At 39.5% G+C, this 26,581-nt stretch overlaps 3 protein-coding genes across 6 annotated transcripts in view; 1 reads left to right on the top strand and 2 right to left on the bottom strand.

Annotated features, from left to right (window-relative positions):
- orai1a (ORAI calcium release-activated calcium modulator 1a) overlaps positions 1 to 1,998 on the bottom strand; it is a 5,446-nt gene extending 3,448 nt beyond the window's left edge. The window contains exon 1 of the mRNA XM_016505719.1: positions 1,732 to 1,998. Within this exon, the coding sequence (XP_016361205.1) occupies positions 1,732 to 1,845 (114 nt within the window). The 5' untranslated portion in view covers positions 1,846 to 1,998. The remainder of the gene's footprint in view (positions 1 to 1,731) is intronic.
- Positions 1,718 to 17,561, top strand: LOC107703170 (lysine-specific demethylase 2B-like). Of its 2 annotated transcripts, XM_016505717.1 has the most exons (13): positions 1,718 to 1,794; positions 2,024 to 2,159; positions 2,321 to 2,368; positions 4,343 to 4,702; positions 10,134 to 10,400; positions 10,964 to 11,107; positions 11,370 to 11,456; positions 11,988 to 12,305; positions 12,387 to 13,390; positions 15,907 to 16,070; positions 16,176 to 16,337; positions 16,465 to 16,683; positions 17,317 to 17,561. In XM_016505717.1, the coding sequence occupies exons 4-13, from the start codon at positions 4,646 to 4,648 to the stop codon at positions 17,505 to 17,507; spliced, it is 2,613 nt and encodes an 870-aa protein (XP_016361203.1). In that variant the 5' UTR covers positions 1,718 to 1,794; positions 2,024 to 2,159; positions 2,321 to 2,368; positions 4,343 to 4,645; the 3' UTR covers positions 17,508 to 17,561. The 2 variants fall into 2 exon arrangements, with proteins under 2 accessions (XP_016361203.1, XP_016361204.1); XM_016505718.1 differs by lacking the exons at positions 1,718 to 1,794; positions 2,024 to 2,159; positions 2,321 to 2,368 and having other exon boundaries at positions 3,823 to 4,702.
- A 2,822-nt stretch (positions 17,562 to 20,383) lies between these two features.
- The window catches only part of LOC107703169 (E3 ubiquitin-protein ligase RNF34-like), a 10,574-nt gene continuing 4,376 nt past the window's right edge, over positions 20,384 to 26,581 (bottom strand). The window contains exons 3-9 of one of the 3 annotated variants that reach the window (XM_016505714.1): positions 25,281 to 25,468; positions 24,989 to 25,190; positions 23,626 to 23,688; positions 23,317 to 23,518; positions 23,090 to 23,119; positions 22,856 to 22,897; positions 20,384 to 21,425 (exon numbers count right to left, since the gene is read on the bottom strand). In XM_016505714.1, the coding sequence (XP_016361200.1) occupies positions 21,241 to 21,425; positions 22,856 to 22,897; positions 23,090 to 23,119; positions 23,317 to 23,518; positions 23,626 to 23,688; positions 24,989 to 25,190; positions 25,281 to 25,468 (912 nt within the window). In that variant the 3' untranslated portion in view covers positions 20,384 to 21,240. The remainder of the gene's footprint in view (positions 21,426 to 22,855; positions 22,898 to 23,089; positions 23,120 to 23,316; positions 23,519 to 23,625; positions 23,689 to 24,988; positions 25,191 to 25,280; positions 25,469 to 26,581) is intronic. The other 2 variants (XM_016505715.1, XM_016505716.1) reach the window with 2 other exon arrangements.

Here is a 26,581-nt window from a genome sequence, read left to right as displayed (position 1 = left end):
GCCCTTGAGCAAGGCACTGAACCCCCAACTGCTCCCCGGGCGCCGCAGCAAAAATGGCTGCCCACTGCTCCGGGTGTGTGTTCACAGTGTGTGTGTGTTCACTGCTGTGTGTGTGCACTTAGGATGGGATATCCAAACGTCTGTCATTGACGTCACGTTTGGGTCACCATACTTGGCCACATGTCACGTCACTTTCACTTCACTTGAACCGACTGCGTTCTTGCCCTCAATGACAGACTACAGCATAAACCAATGGCATTCGAGTCCGTGTTGGATTATATTATATTCCTTATGGAAGGAACATTTCATTGGTTAAGCCTGCTGAACGAATACGCCCTCCTTCACTGAACCAGTCGCTGTTTTGCAGGAGATTTGGTGCTGTGCTGAAAGAGATGACTCTTTTGTGAACAAACTGAATGAACTCCGAAAAATAGTAATTAAAGGATTAGTTCACTTCCAGAATAAAAATGTCCTGGTAATTTACTCACCTCCATGTCATCCAAGATGTTCTTTCTTTCTTCAGGCGAAAAGAAATGAAGGTTTTTGAGGAAAACACTCCAGGATTTTTCTCCATATAATGGACTTCAATGGTGGTCAACAAGCTGAAGGTCCAAATTGCAGTTTCATTGCAGCTTCAAAGAGCTCTACACGATCCCAGCCGAGGAATAAGGGTCTTATCTAGAGAAACGATCAGCCATTTTCTTAAAAAATGTATATAGTTTTTAACCACAAATCAAATCGTCTTGCACTAGCTCGACTTCACGCATTACTTAAGTCATGTTGAAAAGCTCTCGCGGAGTGTTTACAAAGCGAACGTGCAAAGAAAGTCAAATGCCCTTCAGAAAAAAAGGTAAAACAACGATGTCGGATGATTTTGAAGTTGAAGTTTTTTGAACCGGAGTACACAGACGAAGACTAGTGGCTAGTGAAGTCGCGCGTGCGCATCGCAGAGCTAGTGCAAGATGTGCAATTGTGGTTAAAAAGTATATATATTTTTTTTTTTTGTAGAAAATGGCCGACAGTTTCGCTAGATAGACTGGGATCGTGTAGAGCTCTTTGAAGCTGCAATGAAACGGCAATTTGGACCTTCAGCCCGTTGGCCACCATTGAAGTCCATTATATGGAGAAAAATCCTGGAATGTTATCCTCAAAAACCTTAATTTCTTTTCGCCTGAAGAAAATGTTTATTCTGGAGGTGAACTAATCCTTTAAATGAGAATCTACAGCTAGACTTAAGGACAGGGGACTCAGAATTTGTAACTAATCTACTGAGTGAATTATTCTATGATTCATGACACAAAAAGACATTCTTGTCGCCCCCTACTGGCGAGTACCTGCAGAAAAGACCACGGAACGAATCATTGCACGTGTAACAATTAATCTTTTTAGTGAACGGATTCAAAAGATTCGAATCACTGGGCTGAATCAAAAAGCCCACCACTGAGAGCACCAACTTAACACTTCTGAGAATTATGTCGAAGAAGGACTTAAATACAAGGCTAGTGTAAAAGGCTAAAGTTTAAAACCCAAAGAAGAAGAAGAAGAAGAAGGCTAAAGTTTCTAGCCCTCTGATTACGCTATATCCATGACAGGTGTCGCTTGCGCATCAAAGTGACTGACATGTCATGCGTCATGTTACAAGTCTCTAACTCCGAAAACTTCCCAGGCTTTCGAGAAATCGAAGTTTCTTCTCTGCATACAAAGTGTTAGGTAATTACTTAATTAACTCACCATAGCAAAGCCGGAGAGCAGGGCAGAGGTTCTGCTGGTCGCTTTAAGTTTAGCTCGACTCAAGTAAAGTTTTCTCCAGGACAAAGCTTGAAGCGAGTGCTCGTTTGAAGTCATTGCACTTGTTTTGGCGTAAGTTCAAACGTTTTTAAACTTAATGCATTAATCCGAGATCGCCTTTGTATCTTCTTGATTACCCTTCGTATGTTTGCCGAAGCCCTTCAACCCGATGTGACATACTCAGATTGTGAAATGACTAACCCCAGTTACTCGGCACTACAATCTGATCCATCAGAAACTACAGGTCGAGCTACCCACAATGCACCGCTGACGGTCACCACGCAGATGACGCTTTGTGGGATTTGTAGTCCACAACATTTTTTTCCCACGCGGGCTCGATTTGAACAGTCATGTCCTGGAATTGTTTTTATGTGGGTGCAGTTAATATATATTGTATACCCTACTCCCCCATTCTCATTTGAAAGCTTAATTCTCGACCCAAAAGAGTTTATTTGCTCAATGAAACCCACCAAATGTCTAAATTCATTTTAATTTCCGCCCCAATGACTGTCTTGTTGTTTTGTTTTAACAGGCGCAGAATGTGAACTGGCGTTAGCAATCTGTATGATGAAGGAATAAGGTAATCTCTCTACCTCAAATTTGGTGTTTTTTGTTTGCACATAGCTGGTGTACAACTGATTAGGTGGTACACAGCCAAATATAGATGGATGCTTTTGTGATTAAGAAACTGAGATGAGGTTTTATATCTAATTATAACTGTTTTTAAAATTTACTATAGGTTTAACATCATAACCAATACTGTGGTGTTTGTAGCAAGGCCATAATAACCACAGAGGTCAAACCATGAATGGACCCCTATTACAGTGGTTAAATCAATGTAACTGTAGTTTCTACAAACTAGGCCATTTGTTAATAAAAATAGCAGCCTTTAAAAATACAGATTGTATAACTACATTTCTGTAATTGTAGGCCTTATAAAATTATTGAGCTCAATTTGCATTAATTGTTAACATGAATCAGCATTATCACTAGAATACTGTAGTTAGTGTTACTATAGTAAAACTATAAAACTATGAAAAACTATAGTTTTCATAAGAGATTATTTTAATTTGTTATTTTAAGTTAATTTAGCAATTTCCTTAAAAGACATTCATGACAGTGCAGGGTAGATAAGCAGGAGACTTGGTTAGTTAGCACAGTGAATAAATAAGTTTATTTTCTTTATAGGCACTTACCTATAAAGTTGTGGCTTTGAAAAAAAGCACAATTTCGCCCCCCCAAACCAGTTAAGCACAAACCCTGCCCCGAAGCGAATTGTAAAAATTGCATTGGTCATGTCAATCACAGAACCTATTGCCATAACACTGAAGTTTGAGTTGACCAATAAAATCAGTGGTTTGGGGGATGCAAAAATAAATTATGAGGCTTCAAAGAAATTAGGAAATAAAACATTTTATGAAACAGCAAAAATGTAGCATACAAAAATACTTTATAGTTTTGGCCAATAAATATTGTAATTATAATTACAAAATTTAAAGTTGGCATGAAATTAGAATTAACCGTATGTTTTTTCAAATGATTCATCTATTCAGGATGAAAACAAAACAGTGTTGTGTAATTGGATGGGGTTATTATAGGTAATTAAAACTAAAACCATAATAAAATATTTTTGTTTCTTGAAAAAAAAAAAAACATTAACTGAAAGAAATGAAATATAATATAATTATAAAGTATAAATTTTAATATTTTTAGCCAAGTGCAAAGTCAGCATTTCTCTTTTTTATTTAGTTTAACTTGAGGTACTATAATAACGGAAACTAACACTTAAATAACTATATAGACAGGAAAAAATTCAAATGACAAATACACTACAAAATTACTAAAACTTTAACTAAAGTTAAAATGAAAATAAAAAAAATTCCAAGATATTAATAAAAACTGCAATAGTATCTCAGTGATACTAAATAGCACTACTTTTTACTCAAAACCTTATAGTTTCATTTTATTTTAACATTAGTATGTGTATGACATCTTATTGTTTTTTGTCTTTTTTTTTTATTTATTGACTGGAGATTTCAGCCTTTTGATTTTAATCTTAACAATAACATCGTTAAACATTAACTGATGTACTTAAGTTCAAACAACTTCCCAAATGTGGATGCCCAAATCTGCCATTCAGCAGAATAGTAAAATAAATGCTGATCCAAACAAAGCCCGCTTCCTTATGTCTAACTCATGTGAGAGTTCCTAAAAAAAAATAAAAATAAAGGCACCTAAATGTGACACATCTGACCATTGCCATTCAAATGAGCACCACAGCTTGTTTCACTAACACTACTGTATGAGCCTTTCATGCACTGATGCTTGCAGACAACAACACAGCAACACATTAGACTAAAACAATCCAAGCCAGATCAACCGATAACTTCCTGTATTTGTAAGAGGAAGGCAACATCAGACCCTTCGAATCACTCGCAGAGCGAGACCTTGCTCTCGCACGGTAATGTCAGTAGTCCTTTTGTGTGCGGCAGTGTCGCCCCTCCCCCCTTCCATCTCCCACTCAGACCCACAGTACAATGTGTGCTCTTTGTAGGCAAACCTGTAACTGGACGCCAGGTGGTCTGTGATTGGCTGAGCGGAGGCCCCCCTCTCCCCCCGTCTTCTTTTTCTGGTGCATATGCATGAGATAGCAGGCTGGTGTGTGCCTGCCTGTGCAGCTGCCTGTTCCAGACAGAAAAAGAAAGGGAGAGAAACAGGAGCAAGACATTGGGGAAGGTTAGAGGAAGAGGAATAGAGAAAGGAAATCGGGTGAGGAGACAGAGGGCGACTGTGATTAGAGGGGGTGGTAATCATGTCTATGTTCTGTTTGTCTGGCTGGCTGTGAGATCAGGTAGCCATGGCCATGTCACTGAGTGCCGACGATGAGGATTACGACTCGGATACAGCCGAACAGGTCAGTACACACTCCCTGTCTCCTCATACACACCACACAAACAATTAGCCATCTTCTCAGGTTCCCTTCCTCGTAGCACCATGGCTCTCAAACAAGGCACATGTGTTTTCTCTTTCTCTTCTGCTTTCTTCACCTTCCTCACCATCTTTCTTCTCTTTCTCTTTCTGAAACAGTACCTGGTTTTTTGATTTATTGCAATAGTATAAGACCAAAGAGGTTTCCATGCGAAAGAAAGGGGAAAAAACTAATACAACAGAGAAGAGTGGCTCTGTCTTATTGTTTGTCTCCATTGAGTTTCAGCTATCAGATGTGATTGGTTTGAGTCATGTGTGCCTCCTTCTGAAAGGCTTGTTTAAATAAAAAATCATGTTTCCGTTGCTTTACCTTTGTGTTTGGATGTGGTTTATACTGGTTTGTCTCCTTTGTTTTTGTTGGGAGAACTAAAATGTAGTAACTAGTAAGTTGTAAAATGTAGTTGCTAGACTTTTTGGGGTGTGATGTACTCTGACTTTCACACATGTACAGGGTTGTTAAGAGTAAAAACTGTGTTAAAGGAGGACTGAAGTTCCTCAAAGCAACAGCATGACTGGACATGCGTTGCCCTTAAGTTCCCTTCCCAAGAAGCACTGCTGCTTAAACTGGTTTCTAGGAAATAGAACTACATGCTTGCTTTGTTGTGAGGACAAAATGTACAATACACTGTAAAAATGACTTTTCGAAAGTTGTAAATAAAATATTATTGCACTGTTTTACAATAAATTACTATTTCAGTTTTCTACTTCAAAATTTCAAATTTAATTTAATGTGTTACTTGGCATTTATGTGTAATTGATTTCTGACATTTATGTTTCTACACCAATGTTTTTTTTTTTTGCATCCATTTGAAAGGTTCAAGAATAACTAAGAACATTGGTAGGTTAGTTGTAGGATTTTAGTTTCTAAGGGAGCATAACATGCAGACTTTTGCAACAGGCACCTGTGCATTTGCTAACAAATTCTTCAGTTTACTAAGAAACATTATGCGCATTACATATTGGTGTGAAGTAGCATACACATATACAGGATGTGGATGTCGCTGAACCAAGTAAGCCACGTGCTCACTAACAACACAAATAATGCATGCATTTCAAATCTCTTAATCCCTGTTGTGAAATAACTGGGTCCCGCATCTTTAAAACAGTTTCTATGTTGAAGACTGGGGGAGGGGTGAAGCAAAGTGTGGGGGGGACAATAGGAGGGCCGGCTGCCCCCAGGCCCCCTGTCTGAGTTCATCTTGGGTAGTCTATAAGTCAAAAGGTATGTTTGGTAAGACTCTTTCGACTTTTCTGACCAAAATCCAAGCAGGAAAAATATTTCTCCTCACATTAAATTCCTGTAATATCAATAGCGTAGCAATGTCTGAAGCACCGTTCACACAGAAGTCTCTTTCAAACCAAGCAGCTTACTGTTGGTCAATTCACATGACCAACTTGAACCTGCTGCAAAATCTGCATGTGGAAATCTTTTGCCCTCACCCAAAATTCGTGATTGTGTGGACTCCTGTTGAAATGAACAGCTTTGTGCAATTTGTGTAAATGAGTCAAATTTATTAGTGCTTTCATCTCCAAATATTTGTTTCACATAGCACCTAAAGTTCATCACTAAAGGTCATCACTATTGTGCAGAGGTGGTGGTTAATTCTTCTAGATCACTATATGAAGCATTATGACTCATTGGCCTTTGACTTGTGTCATGGTGTGTGGGCACGATAAAGTGCCACAAATTAGACATACAGTGGGTACGGAAAGTATTCAGACCCCCTTCTCAAATGAAGGTGTAGAACCATCTCAAGGATGATCAGAAGAAATGGACAGCACCTGAGTTAAATATATGAGTGTCACAGCAAAGGGTCTGAATACTTAGGACCATGTGATATTTCAGTTTTTCTTTTTTAATAAATCTGCAAAAATGTCAACGATTCTGTGTTTTTCTGTCAATATGGGGTGCTGTGTGTACATTAATGAGGAAAAAAAATTAACTTAAATGATTTTAGCAAATGGCTGCAATATAACAAAGAGTGAAAAATTGAAGGGGGTCTGAATACTTTCCGTACCCACTGTAAACTCTCACTCATGAGCAAACATATTCACACAGATTGGAATTATGCTGCTATTGGTGTGTACATGACATGATGTGTGGATGATCCGGTCTACAACATGAATGAGTGTTTTAGGGTCATCTTTCACGTTTGTGTGTGATGCGTTCAAGTCATGTCAGAATTGTATTTATAAGATGACTGCACATCAGTTTGCTTTAAAATTGGGGGCGTGTCAATAAACAACTATAGTAATGAGCATTTTAAGTTGTATTCTAAGATGGTACAAATTAGTTTGTATTCATTTTGAGTACTATCATTGAAGAATAATGGTAAAGCATGGCAGAAAACAGGTTTGTGTGACCAAACTTCATTTTCCATGGCAAATGGCAGCACAAGAATGATAAAATATACATGTAAAGTATCATTTGCACCTAAAGTGCATCTTTGCTCTTCATTTTGCTGCATTAGCGCTAAAAGGATTCCTTCTTTGTCAGGAAGTGGACAGTCGACAAACGAACATGAAATTACCCAGCATGTCCATTTTATTCAAGCTAAAATCACTTGAATGGACATTACAGTGTAATTTATTATTTCCAAACTCATGAGCAGGGCTTCAGTGCAACCGCCACAGATGATGAATGTGGATTTTTCAGGATAAGAGAATAATTATGTGTGGACTTAGTCTGGAAAAAATGTGTTTCTAGGTGTAATTGCATGCTGATAGAAATGAGAAACCTGGCTGATGTGATGTTTCTAGATGCAGTTTGTAGAACATTGGGATGTAATGATTTCTTCATGACCCTATATCAAATCATTGATTTGGTTGAACATTACAGGCAACCTGCAGAAGACATTAAAAAGAATGAGCCTCCTCAGAAAGTACAGCCTGCACTGTTTGTTTGTTTATCTGTTTTGCTGGACTCATAGGTGTCTGTAGATAGATCTCATACACTTAATGTCCATTGATGGCGCAGTGTGTAATGGAAGAGTAACTGGAGAACTTCTGAATGAGCTGGTGTTGTACTGTGTTCAAAAGGTCTGATCTAACCGGTCCAAACAGTCATTTATTTGAGGTGGAGATTACATCTTAGGTCCTCACACATGTGTAGCCTTTGGACAGCTGATGAATACTGGCTGTGATGCAGCATTCTCTTTGAAACAACTATCTCTCATATTGGGTTCCACACTCGGACAGTGGGAATAGAGGTCACAGCTGTGATGCATCACTCCAAAGCACAAAAACACTGTTGTGCTCTGTAGTAAGCATTCTTACAGTCAGCATTCTGCACCGCTCTGCAGCTCCATGAATCTGTTATGATGAAACATAGCGCTGGGGAATGGTTGTGTTCTAGTTGTAAGGAAATGATGTCGTATGAAGGAAGACAGGATTTTGCAAGGGCAGGAATAGCTCTACGACAGTATTTGATCTCAATGTCTAAAACATCCCATCAAGAGGAATGTAACACCATTGATCTTGAGTATATTTCAGTATTACAGTGCTACTATTTAGTCCCTCAGAGGAACTATCTCAGACGAAATCCAACGGGAAACGAAATCATTAAAAAGAATCTGACGTTAAACCCAATCCGTCAACCACTTCCCCCTTCTGAGCCAATTAAATGTTGAATAGAAGTATTTCTTCAATCCACCAGTCAGCAAGAACTGCTGTGTTGCCATGGTTACATTGCAGAAGGACAGACTTCCAGTACTGCACTGCAGTTTTGTGCATGCGTTGTAATGTATTCATTATCTGAGCTGGAAGGCAAGATAGGATTCTTCTGTAAAGGGTGACGATTATAACAATTGCATTGATGCTAATATAAGACATTAGTAATGATACACAAGGTTACATCTTAGCTTCACTGTACAGTGTGAAAGAAAAATGCAAGCTGATGTAATAAAGAACTAATTGTTCACATAAACATGCATCTGTAGCACCTGGTACCAATGAAAACCCCTTTTTTCCTTCACAAGACCAGTTAAAAATAGTGCCATATTGCTAAATCTAATGTAAATTTAAATAATGTGTATCATGTCATTTGCATATTTACACGACAAAGGTTAACATTTACAATACATATTTTCCATGTTATGCTATAAGTTATATAAGGAAAACTGGAATTACGTTTTTATTTTGATTTGACCTTGTTGCCAGTTTTATTTATAGATATAGTTGATATTCCGTCAGAGTTTATGTAGTAATGCTAGACTAGAGCCCTGAACTTTACTTTCTAATTGCAAGTAGCCTGTATTTTGAACATTATTACACTTCCAAAGTATTGCTAACATGATCCCATGTGTAACCAGAGCAAATTTGCTGGAATCCACTATTTCTGCTGCTTATTACTACATTAGAGAGCAATCACAAAGTGAAAGTGACGTGACATGTGGCCAAGTATGGTGACCCGTACTTGGAATCAGTGCTCTGCATTTATCCCATCCAAAGTGCACACACACACACACACACACACCGTGAACACACACCCAGAGCAGTGGGCAGCCATTTTTGCTGCGGTGCCCGGGCAGCAGTTGGGGGTTCGGTGCCTTGCTCAAGGGCACCTCAGTCGTGGTATTGAAGGTGGGAGAGAGCGCTGTACATTCACTCCCCCCACCTACAATCCCTGCTGGTACGAGACTCGAACCCGCAACCTTTGGGTTACGAGTCCGACTCTCTAACCATTGGGCCACGACTTCCAAACGGACTTGAACCCTGGACCCTCAGATTAAAAGTCTGATGCTCTACCAACGATGCTGTGATCCAATGATCCAAATGACAGAGCGGCATAATGAGGTTCTTAAATAGATTATATTCCAACAGCTGAGCTGCATGAGCAAAGCAAGAGAGGTGCATAGTCGAGTTAGAAGTGATGATAAACAATAGCAGTCAAATGTTGTAAATCTCAAGGGTGAAAGAATAAAGGATATGAGCATAGATTGTTTTGAAGCATAGAGCATGAATCAAGCAGTATATTCATACAGGGATTGTGGGTGGGTAGACAGACAATAAGAGGGGCTGGTAAGAGCTTTAAAACCATGAGGAGCTATATAATGAACAGAATAAAGTCATTACAGAAGAGCACCTATGATACTCAACACTTAATTTTTTACCACTGAGCTAATCACATGTGAACCAGGTGCCTTCTATTCCCAGATGTCTAGTTCACTTAAATGTAAATCAGTACTGTAAATCAAAGAATCATCAAAATTGTCTGATTTTACTTTTGAAAGCCTCAAATTAGCCTTTTGACTAGAGCTGGACCATATTTTAATCTTTTATTGGCAGCTGTGTGTTCTACGTGGCTGTAATCTATTATTATATTATTTAATTTGCATTCTTCGTTTTTTTCCTATTAGCAACGGCCACCCAACAGAACCAAGCCCAAAATGGCTGCATCAACAGCAACAACTCCTGCAGCGACCACTTCTTCATCCACTGCAACAGCGGTCAAGCTGCCGTCCAGTCGAACTTCCTCTGGAGCTCGCCGTAGACGCACACGATGTCGAAAATGCGAGGCATGTGTGCGGACGGAATGTGGAGAGTGTCACTTCTGTAAGGACATGAAGAAGTTTGGAGGACCTGGTCGAATGAAACAGTCTTGCATTATGAGACAATGTATAGCGGTAAGAAACTCAATTCCAACAGACACTGAGATGATTCATGAGCCAAATGTCACACAGCTAATACATAAAATCACAGAATTTTTTACATGAGCGATACCCATTTCTAGACACAAAATAAATTCTTGTTGAAATCTGGTGATTTTAAATCAGAATAAAATGTTGAAGCAGTCTTAGTGAGGAATTCACTTTAGCCAGTACTCAAGGGCGGTTTACCTAAATTTCATTGAAATTAAGTAATTGGAATTCTTCCAGAATTCACCTTCACCACTTACTTCATAGAGCCTGACCAAACGTATGAGGAACTGGCAGAATTCCATGTAAATGTAGTTGATGGAAATGTATCAATACAGACATTTATCAATCTGAGATTCATGATATATGATCGAACTGTACAACTAAAGGTTGTAATTCAGATGAATGGTCCATTATTTTTAACAATCGCCTTAAAAAAAAATGTACCCAAATATGTGTTTTTATCATATTTTGTTATATGTGTATTTTGTAAACACACATTTTCCAAACTGTTGATATTCTGGATATTAAATTGTCGGCCTGTTCCACAGCCCGTGTTACCACATACAGCAGTATGTGTGGTGTGCGGTGAAGCCGGTAAAGAAGACACACTTGATGAAGATGATGAAAAATTTAACGCCATGCTCATGGAGTGCTCCATCTGCAATGAAATTGTCCACCCAAACTGCCTCAAGGTCAGACTGACTGAACCCATCTTCACCACTAACATAAGAATAGATTTCTAAAGTAAATGCAAAGCAGTGTATACTGCGCTCTTTTGTTTTGTGTGGGCACAGAACGAGGAAGTGATTGGGCTGAAGTGCATGTTTGTGGGTGGCCCTGACAGTTTTTAACACCCTTTAGTTCCTCTTTAGTGTGTGGTGGTGTAGTGTATTCAAATACTTTGCTAGAGTGTTTTCATTCCTCTGCTCTAAGTCCGGTCTCTTGCCTATACAGCTGAAGGACGCAGCTGGAGTAGTAAATGATGAGCTTCCCAACTGCTGGGAATGTCCAAAATGCAATTACGCTGGGAAAACTGGAAAAGTGAGTATTTGGGGAACAGCGATAGAGTGGTTTGATAGCATTCAACAAAGATTTGCATTTGAACAGAGATACTATTTAGGAAAGTAGTGGAGACAATGAAGATGTCTATACTAAAGTCCGTATTATCAAATGGAGAAATGTGGTGTACAGTTGAGCAGTGATATGTATATGTTTTTTGTAATTTTTGTTAAATTCATTTTACTTTTTGAACTTGTGTTGCCTTACATATTTAGTTCCTGTTTTAGTTTCTGACAAAAGCATTAAGGGACCTGTGTTTCTCATTGATAAGCCCATAAGGAAACTGTCAAACCAGATCTAGATGCAAATAGACGTGTTGTGATCATTTTAATTTAGTTTAGTAACTGACAGGCAGTCAAGCTATTTCCCTTAATACAAAACCCAAAAATGTTTAACAGTTAAATATGAAACATGTCATAATAGGACGCATATCATACCAACCTATGCTTAGTGAACAACGCATAACATTCATAAGGTATAAAGTTGTCTTTTGTATTTTTTTGCCACTCTTTGGCCTGCAAGCAAAAACGGGGCCCAGGCTTTAAGTACGCATCCAACCTGCCAGGCTCCCTGCTGAGGGAGCAGAAAGCAGGACGTGACGGAAGAGAGGAAGGGGACCAGACATCCACAGGTGCTTCATCCATCAAAAGGAAGAGTGAGAGGGAGGAAACTCCCAGACTAAAGACTGAAGATCTACCCTCCCATCTTCCCCCACTCTTGAGCCCCAGTGGCCTGCCAAGACCACGATCTGAAGTGCCCAACTTCTTGAGGAAGAAGAGGAAGTTATTTGATGATGATGAAGAGGAAGAGGAGGCTAGTGCTAAAAAGAAGGTAACATTTACACAGACATTCATTATTTGCATAAACAAATCTGCTGTAGCTGTTCATTCAGTAACTTTGACATCTTTTTAGCCGAAGAAACCCTGGAGGCCTGAAGAGGCTTTGATTCCCAAACTCTCTTACATGAAAACAGAAGAGGAGGAAGACAACTCTGATGAGGAGGAAGAGAGGCAGGAGAAGCGAGAACTGCCTCATCGTTCATTTAAGAAAGACTACAGCACAGTGAGAAAAGAGGAAGATCATGAGGAAGAGAGGAGGGAGGCGAGAGATCCACCTTTCGGGTCCCTAAAGGATTTCAACACTCTACGGAAAGAGGAAGACCTAGAAGAAGAAAAGGAGGAAGATGATGAGGAAGAGGAGGAGGACAATAATGGCAAACGAGGCAGGGATAGTAGCCCTGCACTGAAGAACATCTCCTTATCACTTGAGAGTGACGCATCACGGTGCAGCTCCCCAACAGCAGGGCCGAGCAGTGAAGGTAGTGAGACGCAAGAGAAGGCCCCACGTGCTCGGGCGAAGCGACACCGGCGCAAGCCCCCTAACCACCAGCTCAGCGCAGAACTCAGCAAGCAGCTCAACATGGAGATCCGTCGCACAGAGCATTCACTGGCCAATGAGAACCAGCAGCCACTCAAGAGTGAACCCGAGGACAGCGAGAACGAGGAACCAAAGAGAGGCTTACGGAACGGGACTGCAGGAAATGGAGGAGGAGGTGGAGGAGTAGAAAGAGGAGCAGGTGGAGAGGGAGGAGGGGAGCGACCGCACTTACGAGCAAGAGAGATGAATGGGACATCTTGGGAACTGCGGCACTTCTACCCACCTCAGATTACCCCGCTTGGTTTGAACCGCAGTTCGCCTACAGTCAGACCAATTCCTGCACGTTCCCCTCCCAAGTGTGTTCAAATGGAGCGCCATGTGATCCGGCCACCTCCAATCTGCCCTCCACCTGATAGGTTACCACTAGCTGATGGCCGTAATCACATCGCTCCCAGAGAAGCATGGTTGGCTATTTTCAGTCACTTGAGCCATCGTGAACTTTGTGTGTCTATGCGAGTGTGCCGAACATGGAATCGCTGGTAAGAAAGACCTAAAGACTAGTTTATCACATTTCAAACTTGAGACTTCTTATCTGTGACCCTGTCCCAGATGCCACCCTCACTCCTTGTGGTCCATTTAAATTAGTTTACACCAGGGTTGCAGAACTCAGTTCCTGGAGGGCCACAGCCTTGCAGAGTTTAGCTTAAACTCACACCTAATTATACACACCTGATGCAGCTAATCAGGTCCTTCAAGCTTATTTGAAAACTACATGGTATTGGAGCAGGGTTGGAACTAAACTCTGCAGGGCTGTGGTCCTCCAGGAATTGAGTTCTGCACCCCTGGTTTACACTTTGTTCCCGGAGCCCTCCCAACACTGCACATTTTGCATGCATCCTTAATCAAACACACCTCATTCAGGTCATTAGCCCATTAGTAGAATCTCCAAGACAGAGGTGTCCAAACCTGGTCCTGGAGGGCCGGTGTCCTGCAGAGTTTAGCTCCAACGTGCCTCAACATACCTGCCTGGAAGTTTCTAGCATGCCTAGTAACACCTTGATTAGCTGGTTCAGGTGGGTTTAATTGGGGTAGGAGCTAAACTCTGCAGGACAGTGGCCCTGCAGGACCAGGATTGGACGCCACTGCTCCAAGACCTGAAATGAGTGTGTGAGAAAAAGGAGACATTCAAAATCTGCAGTGTTGGGGGGTACTCCATGAACAAAGTTGAAACCCATTGGAGTAGTACAGTGTTTCCCAACCCTGTTCCTGGAGGCACACAAAGGCAGTATACAAACGAGCATGGAACAATACATTTATTAAACTGTGTTAATGTTAGTTATTAAAAACAATCGTTCAGTGTTTGTTCGTGTTTTTGTTGCTGTTACGTGACGTAGCGGTGTCTGACTAGGGGCGAGACGTGGGCTGATGACGTCATAGTTTCAGAAAATATACGGATTCGCTGTCCACACGAAAACGCAAGGGCGGCGTTTTCAGATTTCATGCCAGACCAGATTTCAGTTTCACTCTCCCAAAACGCCGGATCCGTGTGGACAAAACGCCTATATGATACAAAATGTATGCGTATACAGCTAAACGCGTCTCCGTGTGTACGGGGCCTAAGACAGGGCTGTCAAACTCAGTTCCTGGAGGGACACAGCCCTGCACAGTTTAGATTCAACCCTAATTAAACACACCTGATCCAGCTAATCAAGTCATTTAGGCTTATTTGAAAACTACATGGTATGTGTGTTGGGGCAGGGTTGGAACTAAACTCTGCAGGGCTGCGGCCCTCCAGGAGCGGAGTTTGACACCCCTGCTCTAAGACCTAAAATGGATGGGTCAAACAAGGTAGACATGCAAAATGTGAACAGGATTGGGAAATACTGTGCTTATAGACTGTTGTGAAATTCCATTTCAACCATGAAATGACAAATAGGACACCCTACCACACGGGTGTCCAGTCTCCCTTTAAAGGTGGGGTAAGCGATTTTTCAAAAACGCTTTAGAAAGCTGATTCGGGCCGTCTAGCAAAACAAACTTGTAGCCAATCAGCAGTAAGGGGCGTGTCTACTCATGATGTGGAGGAGAGAACGTTCAGTGCACAGGACGGACATTAGCGAGCCAAGCGACAGAAAGATAGAGATGGTGGATAAAAAACAAAAGAGGAAAACGTCTGCGGAACAAAAGAAGGCTTAAGGCAAGAAGTAGGACCCGTGTAAATATCGGATCAGCTTTCCAGCGTTGGAGAGAACTCAAGGAGCGGAAGGCCTGCGATCGGACGCCAAAGTTGCTTTCTTTCTTCTCGATAGGTGAGTAACCGTTTCTGCGCCGCAACAGCTAAAGTCTGTCTAGTACACTGGGCGCGACAAAGCGACCGTTGAAAATCATTTGAAATTTGTGTCAATACATCATGAATAGAACGCAGCAGCCTTTTCTGTCGGGGATTTGTCGGGTCGTTCCGCTCCGCATCCAGTGTAGACCATAGATATGTATGTATTAATCTATGGTGTAGACAGCATTACTGATTATAATGAGTTCTATAGTATTTTGTTGCGCCGCACCACTCGCGTCCGGTGTAGACACGGTGTAACATTGGTTTTGCTTTGTTTAACAGAACTAATCGTTGCCTGGGTTGTGTACGTATGTGTGGGGCGGAGCTATCAAAATAGGGGCGAGACCCTTTTGGGGTAGGGGCGTGTTTGTTTTGGTGATTTCAAATGTCAACATTGGCTACCAGAAATCGTTTACCCCACCTTTAATATAATTAAACACCTCAACCAGCTAATGAAGGATTTGAGGACTACTAAAAACTTCCAGGGAGTTGTGTTGGAGCAGACTAGAGCTAAACTCTGCAGGTATTTGTTACTCCAGCAGCAAGATTGGACACCCTTGCCCTACAGTCTTGTAGATTTAATGGACATGCACAAACAATGGCCAAGAGACTTGAAGTGCCATTTTGGGACAGGGTCTACATGTGATTATTACAATGACATTTTATTGTTGGTTCACTATTACAGCTGTGGATTTGTGGTTTTAATTAATATCTTGTGTTTAGGTGCTGTGACAAGAGATTATGGACTCGTATCGATTTGAAGCGTTGTAAATCCATCACCCCACTGATGCTAAGTGGGATAATTCGCAGACAGCCCATCACTCTGGACTTGAGCTGGACCAACATCTCCAAAAAGCAATTAAGCTGGCTTATTAACCGATTACCAGGTTAGTGTTCATGTGAGCAAGTATGTGGATCCACATCATCTGAATCGATGTAGGTGTCTCTAAGCACACATCTAACCTACATCTAAACTGTGTGTTTGGTTGCAGGACTGAGGGTACTTCTTCTATCAGGCTGTTCATGGGTGGCTGTTTCAGCTCTCTGCACGTCCAGCTGTCCTCTGTTACGTACTCTAGACCTGCAGTGGGTGGAGGGACTTAAAGACCCCCAGATGAGGGACCTGTTGTCCCCTCCTACTGACAATAGACCAGGTAATATACAATACTCCAGACTGATATGCTCACATCCAAGTTCCACGTCACTGAACTCAGATCTGAATTTATACAAGACAGTTACTTATTCAGATGGTGTATTCTCTACTTGGGCTTTTTCTAACAGGTCAGATGGACACGCGCAGCAAATTACGGAATGTTACTGACCTGCGTCTGGCTGGTTTGGACATTACAGACAGCTCTCTGCGTCTAATCATTAAAAATATGCCTCTACTCTCCCATCTGAACTTGAGTTACTGCAACCATATCAATGACCAGTCAGTAAACCTGCTGACTGCTGCAGGGACCACCACTAGAGACTCCTTAACCGATGTCAACCTTTCTGGTAATTGCACTGTTTTAAAATCTGGTAAAAAATGCCATTTGTAATACTACAGCTTTTAAACCATTCAGATTCCTCCTGAGTTAATATCCCTTTTTCACCAACACAGTGCTGGTGCCGGAGCAAAATCGGTACCCAACCAGTGCCCAATCTTGCCCTGTAGTTTCCACCAAAGAAAATTGACTCCCTACTGGCCCAATAAACCTTCTGGTCTCAAATCAGATACATCAGGGGCTTGTGGGCAGGAAAATGTCATCACCACTTAAAGTTTCCAAAACAACAACTCAGCCTGGCTAGATTGACACAAAAAAATTGCTCTCGTTTTAGTCAGACAAGCTGTCAATACAGGAAGCGTCCAATGTAAGCAGGTTACATCATTATTCGGTTCTTAAGTCAGTGGAATTGTGGGCTGGTTCAGAGCGAGACCTGCAGATCCCCAAACATTTCAGTGAAAAAGGCATATTGGTAACTCTGGATTGTTAGACCTATTTACCACAGCAATTTCTGTGGTATACCTAGGACTAATAAATAGTTTAAATAACTTTCCTTTTTGAAGGGTTCACTGAGTCTAATGCTTAAAACCTTTAATTCCCCCTCACTGATTACTGATCTCTTCTTTCTTAATGCTCTCTTTAGTGTGTAACAGGGTCACTGATCAGTCGCTGAGCTACTTCAAACGCTGTGGAAGCATCTGCCACATTGACCTGCGATTTTGCAAGCAGGTGAGCCGACAGGCATGTGAGCGCTTCATTGCTGAGATGTCAGTCATCGTTCCTTTCCAACTGCAAGAGGATAAACTGCTCCAAAAACTTCACAGCACCCCCTAGTGTCTGGGAGGAACTGAACACCATCGAAAACAGTGATGGGCAAACTTGGCCCTTCCAGGGTTTTTTATCCAACCCTGATAAAACTCACCTGCCTGTAGCCTTCTAGTAGTTTTGAAGACAATGATTAGCTGGTTCAGGTGTGTTTGATTAGGGTTGAAGCTAAACTCTGAAGGAAAGTGGCCTGGAAGGGCCAGGTTTGCCCACCCCTGATCTAAAATGATACCATGTATCAGGTGCACTCGTGTGTTTGGACTGAAACTGGATTCACACATTTGAAAAAAAGCACTGCAACACATATGTGGACATAAAGCATTTTGTCAGCACCTTTCAAACAGGAAAGAATAGCAGACATACTGTACTTAAAAGCACATAATTCTGCTCCTATTCGAAATGGTGTATTCTGAAGATGGACTTTATTCAGCAAATTCTGTTAATCTTTAAGAGGAGATTATACATGCTATTACCTAGAGATTGTATTTAATAGGTAGTGTGGTAAAAAGCAGAGGAAGCAGTGGACATATATACACACACACAAACGCCATCCTCATACTCACTGGATACTACAAACACTTAATCCATGAGTAAGCATGATTGTACATTATTCAAAACCCTCCAAACATTTTTTTTTTGTACAAAAGATGTATCAATTCAGATTTCTGTGCTGTATTTGGTTCAGTACTGGGTATATGTATTGTTCTCTATCTTTTTTTTTATATATATATATATATATATATAATGGAATTTTTAAATATCTCTGTCCATTTTATGTCATTAGTATTGGAATGATCCAATCTGATCAGCATTTTTCAGTCACGAGTTTTGACTGCTTTGAATTTCAAGTACTTGCTGTTCTAATCTCAGAGCAGATATAGAAGTGTAATTTGTTATTTTGAGGTCTATTTATAAAACAGTGCCATATTCCATCTATGTTGTTTTACACAGTTGTAACAAGCAAAACTTCTGCTATCAGTATATTTCATTGCTATGACTCTGTAGAGCGTGTTAGACCAAACAAATTGCTGATTACGTATTCCAGCTAGCTCAGTAATTTTGTTTTGTTCAACACAATCAGTTAGTTCTGCATTTTTTTTTCCCCATAAGGTCAAAAAAGACTTTGCTGAACATTAATGCAGTATTTGTCTATGAAAGTCATGTGCTTTTATTTCTTCCACAGTGATTATTATTGTAAAATGGTAACTGTGATGATGACAAATGATTTTAATATTGTGTATTATTGTGAGTTTGTCTCAGGATGGTGACTATCAGAAAGAGGGAGTGTGCCATCTGATCGATGCCACCATACTTGTACCACTATAAATTAAGGCATTGAGCGCCATCTAAAATACTCGAATGTACATTCGGTTATTTATATTTGTATGTAATTTAAAAAAAAGATTTTACTGTGAGACATTTGAAAAGTGAAGTTATTTTACAAAAAAAATAATAATACACATCAGAAATATGTAAATTTACCTGAATTAGATTAAACATGAAATGTAAAATGTTGCTTAAAACAGGGAACATTTTAAATCTAAAGAGCCACTGTGAAGTTATGGATACAAAATATGGGTAAGTAATTTGTATGGGGCATCACTCTCAACTGGCGTCCTCATTTAGGTTTTCTAACTTAAAGGGGTCCTATTATGCTTTTTCACTTTTTGAATTTTAGTCAGTGTGTATGTTTGGGCATAAAAAAGATCTTCAAACTTACAAATCTCAAAGGCCACTCCAAAGGGAGATATTTCGGTTTTTTTAAAATCCCTTTTCAAGAACTACAACGAACGGCTCGTTTGGACTACAGCGTTTGTTTTCCGGGTTTTGTGATATCACAAAGCGGTCCATTAGAATATCATTAAAATAATTCCCGCCTACGGAAATTCGAATGGTTGGGGGGTGGGGAGGGGCGAGGTCGTGTTTAGAACGCTTGGTTGTGTGCTTCAGACAAGACGATGAGGAAGTTATTACACATGCACCTGAATAATTATGTATGTAAATATGTATGTTAAAATTATGAAAACGTTTTTATAATAAATTGCTGACAGTACAATACTGGACAATGATATAATCTGCAGAATTACACTTCAATTATGAGACTACAGTGTATCCCATACATTGAGTGCGGGTGTTTTTATATCACTGTATTTCTGAAGGAAACCTACTGTCTTCAGAAAACTGGATGTCATTTTCATTTAATCTTGCATGTAATGTCTGACAGAGCAGCATTGAGCTCTGCTTTGTATACAGCGTTACCGGGGAAACCTTGATCTCTACCACTCCAACAGCGCCTCCTGCTGGAAGAGAATGAGTTTGCATATATATGCCGCCTGGGAAACACTGGACTATGGTATAAATAAATTCAACTGTATAACAGTTTCACTGCAATTCATGTTATAATGTTAGAAATAAATAACAATAAAAATAATACATATGCACTTATCTGTACATAGTAAATGCAGTTATTTTTAAGCGGTTGTTGACATCCTATCTAAAACGTGATTTAACCACACACAAAAAAAACAACATCAACAACGTTACCACTCTAATATGTCTTGCAATATCCGTGCGTGCAAAGGTTCTTGCGCGATCCTCTTGTTCAATATTCTCTGGGTCTGAATCCGGCTCAAACTGACATGGCAATATTGACGCCTTCCTTGACTAAACCGGAGCAGTACACCCCCAGAACAAATTCAAGACATTGTAAAAGAGCATAATAGGCCCCCTTTAAACACAAGTACTAACAATAATGGAAAAGCAACTGTAGTAGTGCATTGAAGACAGAAATGCATTTTGGCACCTAAATCATCCCTCTTCTTTTACACTGTGCATAAGTTTTATTGTTATTGTTACTTTGCACATATATAAAATGCACATTTTCGAATTATATTGACACAGTTACAGTGTGCCCATTTATGTTCCTACTTTATTCCTTCTTATTTCTCACCACTTACACTGATTTAGCAACAGGTTTCTAGGCTGGTTTTCCAGTCACATATTCAAAAGTCGCATAACCCCAAGGAACAGTAATGACTGAGAAACCAGCAAATGTTTTTAGACTTTTGACAAAGAAAGTAGGTCATATGATTTAAAAAAAAACAAAGGACTGCTGAATCCAAAGAATGACCTGTTGTGTACCACAAAACATGTTCTTTATGTCACTTATTAAATCATTTAATGGTGCCAGTGTCAAGTTATCAGGAGTTACAATGTAACTTGTAGGAACTCCAAAACTTTGTTCAAAAATCTAAGAGGCTACACAATTCAAATAGGAAACAAAAGCCCATTCACAGATGTTGCAACAAAAATGGAAATAAAAGAAGAACAGGAACATTAAGATCCTTCCATCATGAGTGATGGCGCATGATGATGAACACACTTGAGTAATTCTCATTCTTTTGTTCGATTCTTGACTTTCCTCACAGTGCTTGCATGTGACAGGTGAGCTTCAAAGCTGTAGGACATCGAGTCAAGGCTGTGAGGTGTTGCTGCTGAACAATTGCATATTATTACAGAGCCTCTTTGAAGAGCTTGTGGAATGTTTTTATTGAAGCATTTATTGACAAAGCCATTGCGCACCACTGTTTGAAGGCTTCCTGAAACTTCATGAAAAATTAAGCAGAGAATATTATCTTCCTCACTGATCCAATGTAAAGACGGGGCACTTGCTGTGCACATCCTCACCAAGTCCCTAATGCAAAACGGTCCGCAGGTGGAGCAGGATGTTCTCCCAGCAGTATTAAGACTTGAAAACATGCACAGCCCTAATAACGTATTGTCTGCAGATAGGGCATTCGCTCATGCACTTCCCGCACTTAGTGCAGGTGACCATGTGACCGCACTCCAGCAGCACACAGTCAATTATCGCGTCCATACAGATGCGACACAGGTTGTCGTCATTTGATAACTGGGTCTTGCAACCATCTGCTGTATTTATATCATATCATTATAAGTGTCCTTTGACTTGTCTTGAAACATTCGTTCTTTTGCAGGTTTGCTTATGAAATCTGGCTTACCCAAAGTTTTATTTGTATTTTTTTAAGAACAGGCAGTGTGGTCATAGAGAGAGAGAGAGAGAGAGAGAGAGAGAGAGAGAGAGGAAAAAAGATGGGTCATTACTACAGGTGCCAATCTCTCTGTAAGGACAGGATCTTGACTAAAGCCCAAAGTATACTTCGGTGTTTACACATACGTTTTGTGCTTTGCTTTTTCTTTTTTCCCCCATAAAGTGACAACACTGACCCAAGATGTTGTTTTTCGGAAAAGAAACAGAGGAGACAGAACAAGAACAATGACAAACTACTCAAGATGACAAAACCAATAGAGGCCCGTGTTGACGAATGCTTGTGTGAGGGGATAAAAAAAAAATACATGCAACTCTAGTATAAATGCGTAAGACATATTTATCATTCATAACTTTTAGAGAGAAAAGGCACTGACACTGGATCTTTGTAGTGCACATGTATCGAGCGCTTGTGTTTATGCACGCCATCAAATGGAGTACTTTGAAGGGCAGAGCATTTGACTGTGCACATAAAAAAAACTAAGTATATTTTGAACCAATCACAACCAGAGATGGCCACAACTCAAACTGAATGCCTCCAACTAATCATGCAACAAAAATATTGGGATGAAACGGCAAGAAGAAAAATGAATTTTTGGCAGTAGTAGTTTTGGAGGGTCGAAATCATTAATTGAAATGGTTAGCGCTTCTCCGATTAAGTGTTTTGACTGTGCCGGCATCTATTTCATACACACAATGTGTATAACGAAAAATGTCAGCAAAGTGGACACACTTCAACGTGACCAAAAATGATGCTAGAGTAGTATGTATGTAAAATTTGTTCAGGTTAAATAAGCGACTTCTTGGCAAATAATTTTAATGACTAGTTTATCACCTGTGAACACGACATTCTGAATAGCATCCAGAGTTCAATTACTAAATTACCCAAATGTAATTACCAAAGTTTTATTTTCAGTATCAGAGTTTCGGTTAAAAAAAAACATTTTGTTACATCACTACATACCAACTGTTGCATTGTGCAGTTTACTTGAACCCTAGTTATAAGATATAATAATACTTGATGAAGGGCACAGATGGAATGGCATAATGGGGGTAAAACGTAACATAAGATACATTTTGATGACCCTTAACCCTACAGGTAAAATGCATTATTAATCATATATTGAGGTATAAACAATGTCACTACACATTTTCCTTTCCTTTTTTCTTTGAGAGAACATGCTATCTGGCAGTGGCCATGCAGGGAGGGGGTTGAAGTTCAATGACATCACAAAATGCTGTGCACTGGTGGGTGTGACCAGGAAACATTTCCACCAATCCCAAGCCTTACCTCCGATTCCGCCATTGCAGATTGGAGGGGGATAAGCTACCACTTAAGTGGGAGGAGCAAAGCACAGCTATTAGACTCGGCTAGGAGTTCAATAATTAAACAATCTATTAAATTTACTGTAAAAACCTAAGCTGATCATTAATGAAAAGCAACTCCTACACCTAAAAAAGGCTATTTTCACTCTTTGTATGAAATTCGTATGAAGTCAGACTGTGAGGTGAAGTAATTTCCTACCTGCAGTGAAGGGGTTGCTCACATTTTCCACTGACAGACAAAAATAAATAAATAAAAACTTAAGTAGGAACAATATATTTTTCGTACATTTTTTAAAGAATATTTTAAAATAATTTAATATTTTTAAAATTATTTTCTCAATTTACCTACAATTGGCAGTTATTCTTAGACTACGTGTTGCTGTATATAAGGAGCAGTGTTAGTGCAGCGCTGCATTTAGAACTCACTAGATTTGCGATTGTCCTCGTTCTCCCTGTAAAGCCTCCTGACGCGCTCCACCAGCTCCCACTTCTCACAGCAGCCAGAGAAGCTCACAAAGTTTCTCGCCAGGATCTCCTTTAGCTGCCGAACGGTCAGCTGCTCCACGTCATCAAGAGAGGACAGGTCTGACAGAGAAGCTTTAGCCCGCCGCCGCGTCTGAGGACTAACCTGATGGTAAAACCACATTCTAGTCATATGATCAATGCGATTTAAGAAATTATCATATTAAAAAATTTCTAAAAATGACCATGTCTTTCCTAAGTGACTTAACTCACCTCAGGTGTGTGTTCTGTCTGGTCAAGGTTAAGGAGAGAGACTGAAGTGGAGTCCTCAATATCCTATCAGCAAGGAATGTTTACACAGAAAGAATATATTTATCCATACATGCTAAGCCCCTTACAGCTTTAGAAAGGATTCCTGCCACAAGTAAACAAGTAAGCAAAGTATCTTTCAGTCTGGCATCATCTCAACTCTTTTGTTAATAGATGGATAAATGGAATGAAGCGCACTTCCAAAGGCACAACTGTGCAAACGAGTTCTGCCACATGCTTTTTGAGAACTAACTAACATTACATTTCTGCTCCCTGGATCAGCTGAGGAACGGGCCATGTTTGACATGAAATACTAGTGTACTGCTCTTGCAGAGTATATACTTCCTACTTTGTAGGAAGTTAGGAACATAACAGTAAGAATTATGATTCAAAGAATACTATGTTATTATGGTGACATGGTTTCATCATACTGCATGTTTAATTTAGTGGTGCACAGTTATCATCTTGGGGGAAAATGACATTATTTTGCACTTTTAATTCAATTGTGTAATGTTTTAGTTATTATTACATTAATAAAGTGTATTAAAAATTAAGTAATTTAAGGAAAAATAAACATTACTTTCAGTTCATTTGACACACATAGGAAGTTTGAGTCAAGTGCATAAAATTTGTATTCTGGAATGTATGTAAATGTGTTGTTCCAAACTAGGGCTGGGTGATGTGAGAAAATGTTTTTTTATATCAATAATCACCATGCAGAATATCTAATATCTGATTATGTTGTCTACCCGCCCTGCTTACAAATACTGTGTTTTTATCAAATCTATGTTTGAAATGAATTTCGTTTTGTGAGGAGAACTGTTGAAGATAATCTAATAGAACCCAATTTTATGTTCACAATGAAGGTGGATGTTCTTATGTGATTATAAAAATTATAAACCGTACATGTTGAATGCACAGAGGCATGTGTCTTGATTAAATTCTTTTTTTCATAAGGTCCAGTGTTTCTCCTTCTCATTTTCTTTTTGCAATTATCGGCAAGTTAGACACATTTAATTTTGCCTTTCAGGACAAGTTTAATTTCCTTATAACATTTCACGGTTTCTAAACCTACAGTCAAGCTATAATGTAGATTGAAAATGTAATTTAATGGAGATGCCAACACTGGAAATTCTGATGGCACTTAATTCAACAATTATTCAAAAATAGGTGCAGTTATACATAAGTCACAATTTTATTTTTTCTATCACTACATAACTTTTTCTATACAAGTACTCCTTTTACTACACAAGACTGCAAATTTAAATACTTCATATTTTTAAAATAAGATAAATCACTGCCTATTCCAAATGTATACAGGACACACCTGATTGGTGGACTCTGAGCTACTGCTCCTACTGATTGGTTCTCCTTGAGTTGGAGAGAGTGCTGAGAGAGGGGAGGTGGGCTCTTCATTTGAAGGCGGTGGGCTATACAGGGGGTGTGACTGCAGAGAGGGCGTGTCTGGATCATCCTCACTTTCTGCCCCTTGATGGTAAAGCACCAAGTCCACCAGGTCCTCCTTCTCCCTATGAAAGCATTCAAACAACTCTAACAATATTGTCATAATATACCCCATCATTAATAATGCTCACTTTCTAATGTCTGTGCAAAAGTACCTGCATGTATCAGTGTTAATATTGCGTAATGTGAGGTACTGCCGCAAGTCTTTAACACGCAGACGCATGAGCTGTGGACGCCGGAATGCAGTGCATTTCAGCAGGTGACAAGTCGTACATCTGCGCAGGTTTTCCTGAAGTACCGAGCACAGCAAACAAAAACTCTTCTTACAGTCACAACAGATGTGCTACGGTGGAGAAAAACAGAGAGTCTGTGCTGAATCAAAAGGACAAAAAGCAAGGTTATAAATACAAGTATAAAGTACTTAATTATAATTTTAACTGTAGTATGTAATTCAATATTACATTTATAAGGAAATATATTTCAACTGCAACTTCATCATTACAAATGTGTAAATACAATATATATTTAAATGCATGACATACAATAGAAATGACATCAAATTTGAATTTACCATAAATATGGTTAAATGTCAGCAGAACTTCAGTAATAGAAGTAATCATGAAATACATGGGAAAGCAGTAAAAAAAAAAATCACTCATGTTCAGCTAACTACATTTGATATAAATGTTATCTATAATACATTTTCATTTAATTGCAAATAACATGCAGTTAAGTGTGCGAAAACATTTTCTTTTAAGTATATTATTTCCGTTGCAAGTACACTTTTTAAGATTATGGTAAAGTGTACTTCTTTTTCACAAGGGTAAAAAGATTTGTGCATTTTAGTCCATGCATGTTAGATTAAAAGTCCTCTACATGTTACCATAGTCCTAAAATTAGCCAAAAAAACTTTTAAAAACGATTTAAAAAATGTACAATCTTTCATTTCTGGCAAAATAGGCCAAAACAAATTGATGACTCATCTTGCATACAGGGTAGTATACAATTTTTTTTCCAATCAAATCATATACAGAATGAAAACATTGCCATCCTTAATACCACCCACTACCCACTAGGGCTGGACAATAATTCGATATCAATATGTATCGCGATATAATTTTTTTCAATAACGGTGATATGATTTTTAAACACATTTCCGATATTTCAAAAAATTTTTTCGTAAACTGAAAAAAAAAAAAAAAAAAAAAAATCAAAATAAATTGATGTGTGTCGGTTTAGGGAAATACCGGGAAATACCCGTAAATGGCGCATCATGCACGTGAGGTTATCTGACGGAGAGACGCAAAGCAGTTTAAAGCAGAGTCCTGCACGGGTCCTGTTAGGTAAACCTGCATCCGCAGTACACAACAGAACACCCGACCCGTTATCCGACAGCAGCCAGCACCAATTTAATTCTGTACCCGACCCGTTTGACATAAAGACCGCGACCTGAACC

Source organism: Sinocyclocheilus anshuiensis, unplaced genomic scaffold (assembly GCF_001515605.1).
Source record: "Sinocyclocheilus anshuiensis isolate Anshui unplaced genomic scaffold, SAMN03320099.WGS_v1.1 scaffold794, whole genome shotgun sequence".
Lineage (NCBI taxonomy): Eukaryota > Metazoa > Chordata > Actinopteri > Cypriniformes > Cyprinidae > Sinocyclocheilus > Sinocyclocheilus anshuiensis.
This window is presented reverse-complemented; position numbering and strand designations above follow the sequence as displayed.

What these genes read in the sequence shown, in the direction of transcription:
- LOC107703170 (XM_016505717.1), top strand. Translation starts at nt 4,646, where the DNA reads ATGGCCATGTCACTGAGTGCCGACGATGAGGATTACGACTCGGATACA. An exon ending in TTATGAGACAATGTATAGCG is followed by an intron (nt 10,401 to 10,963) that starts GTAAGAAACTCA and finishes CCTGTTCCACAG; the next exon opens with CCCGTGTTACCACATACAGC. An exon ending in GCTTATTAACCGATTACCAG is followed by an intron (nt 16,071 to 16,175) that starts GTTAGTGTTCAT and finishes GTTTGGTTGCAG; the next exon opens with GACTGAGGGTACTTCTTCTA.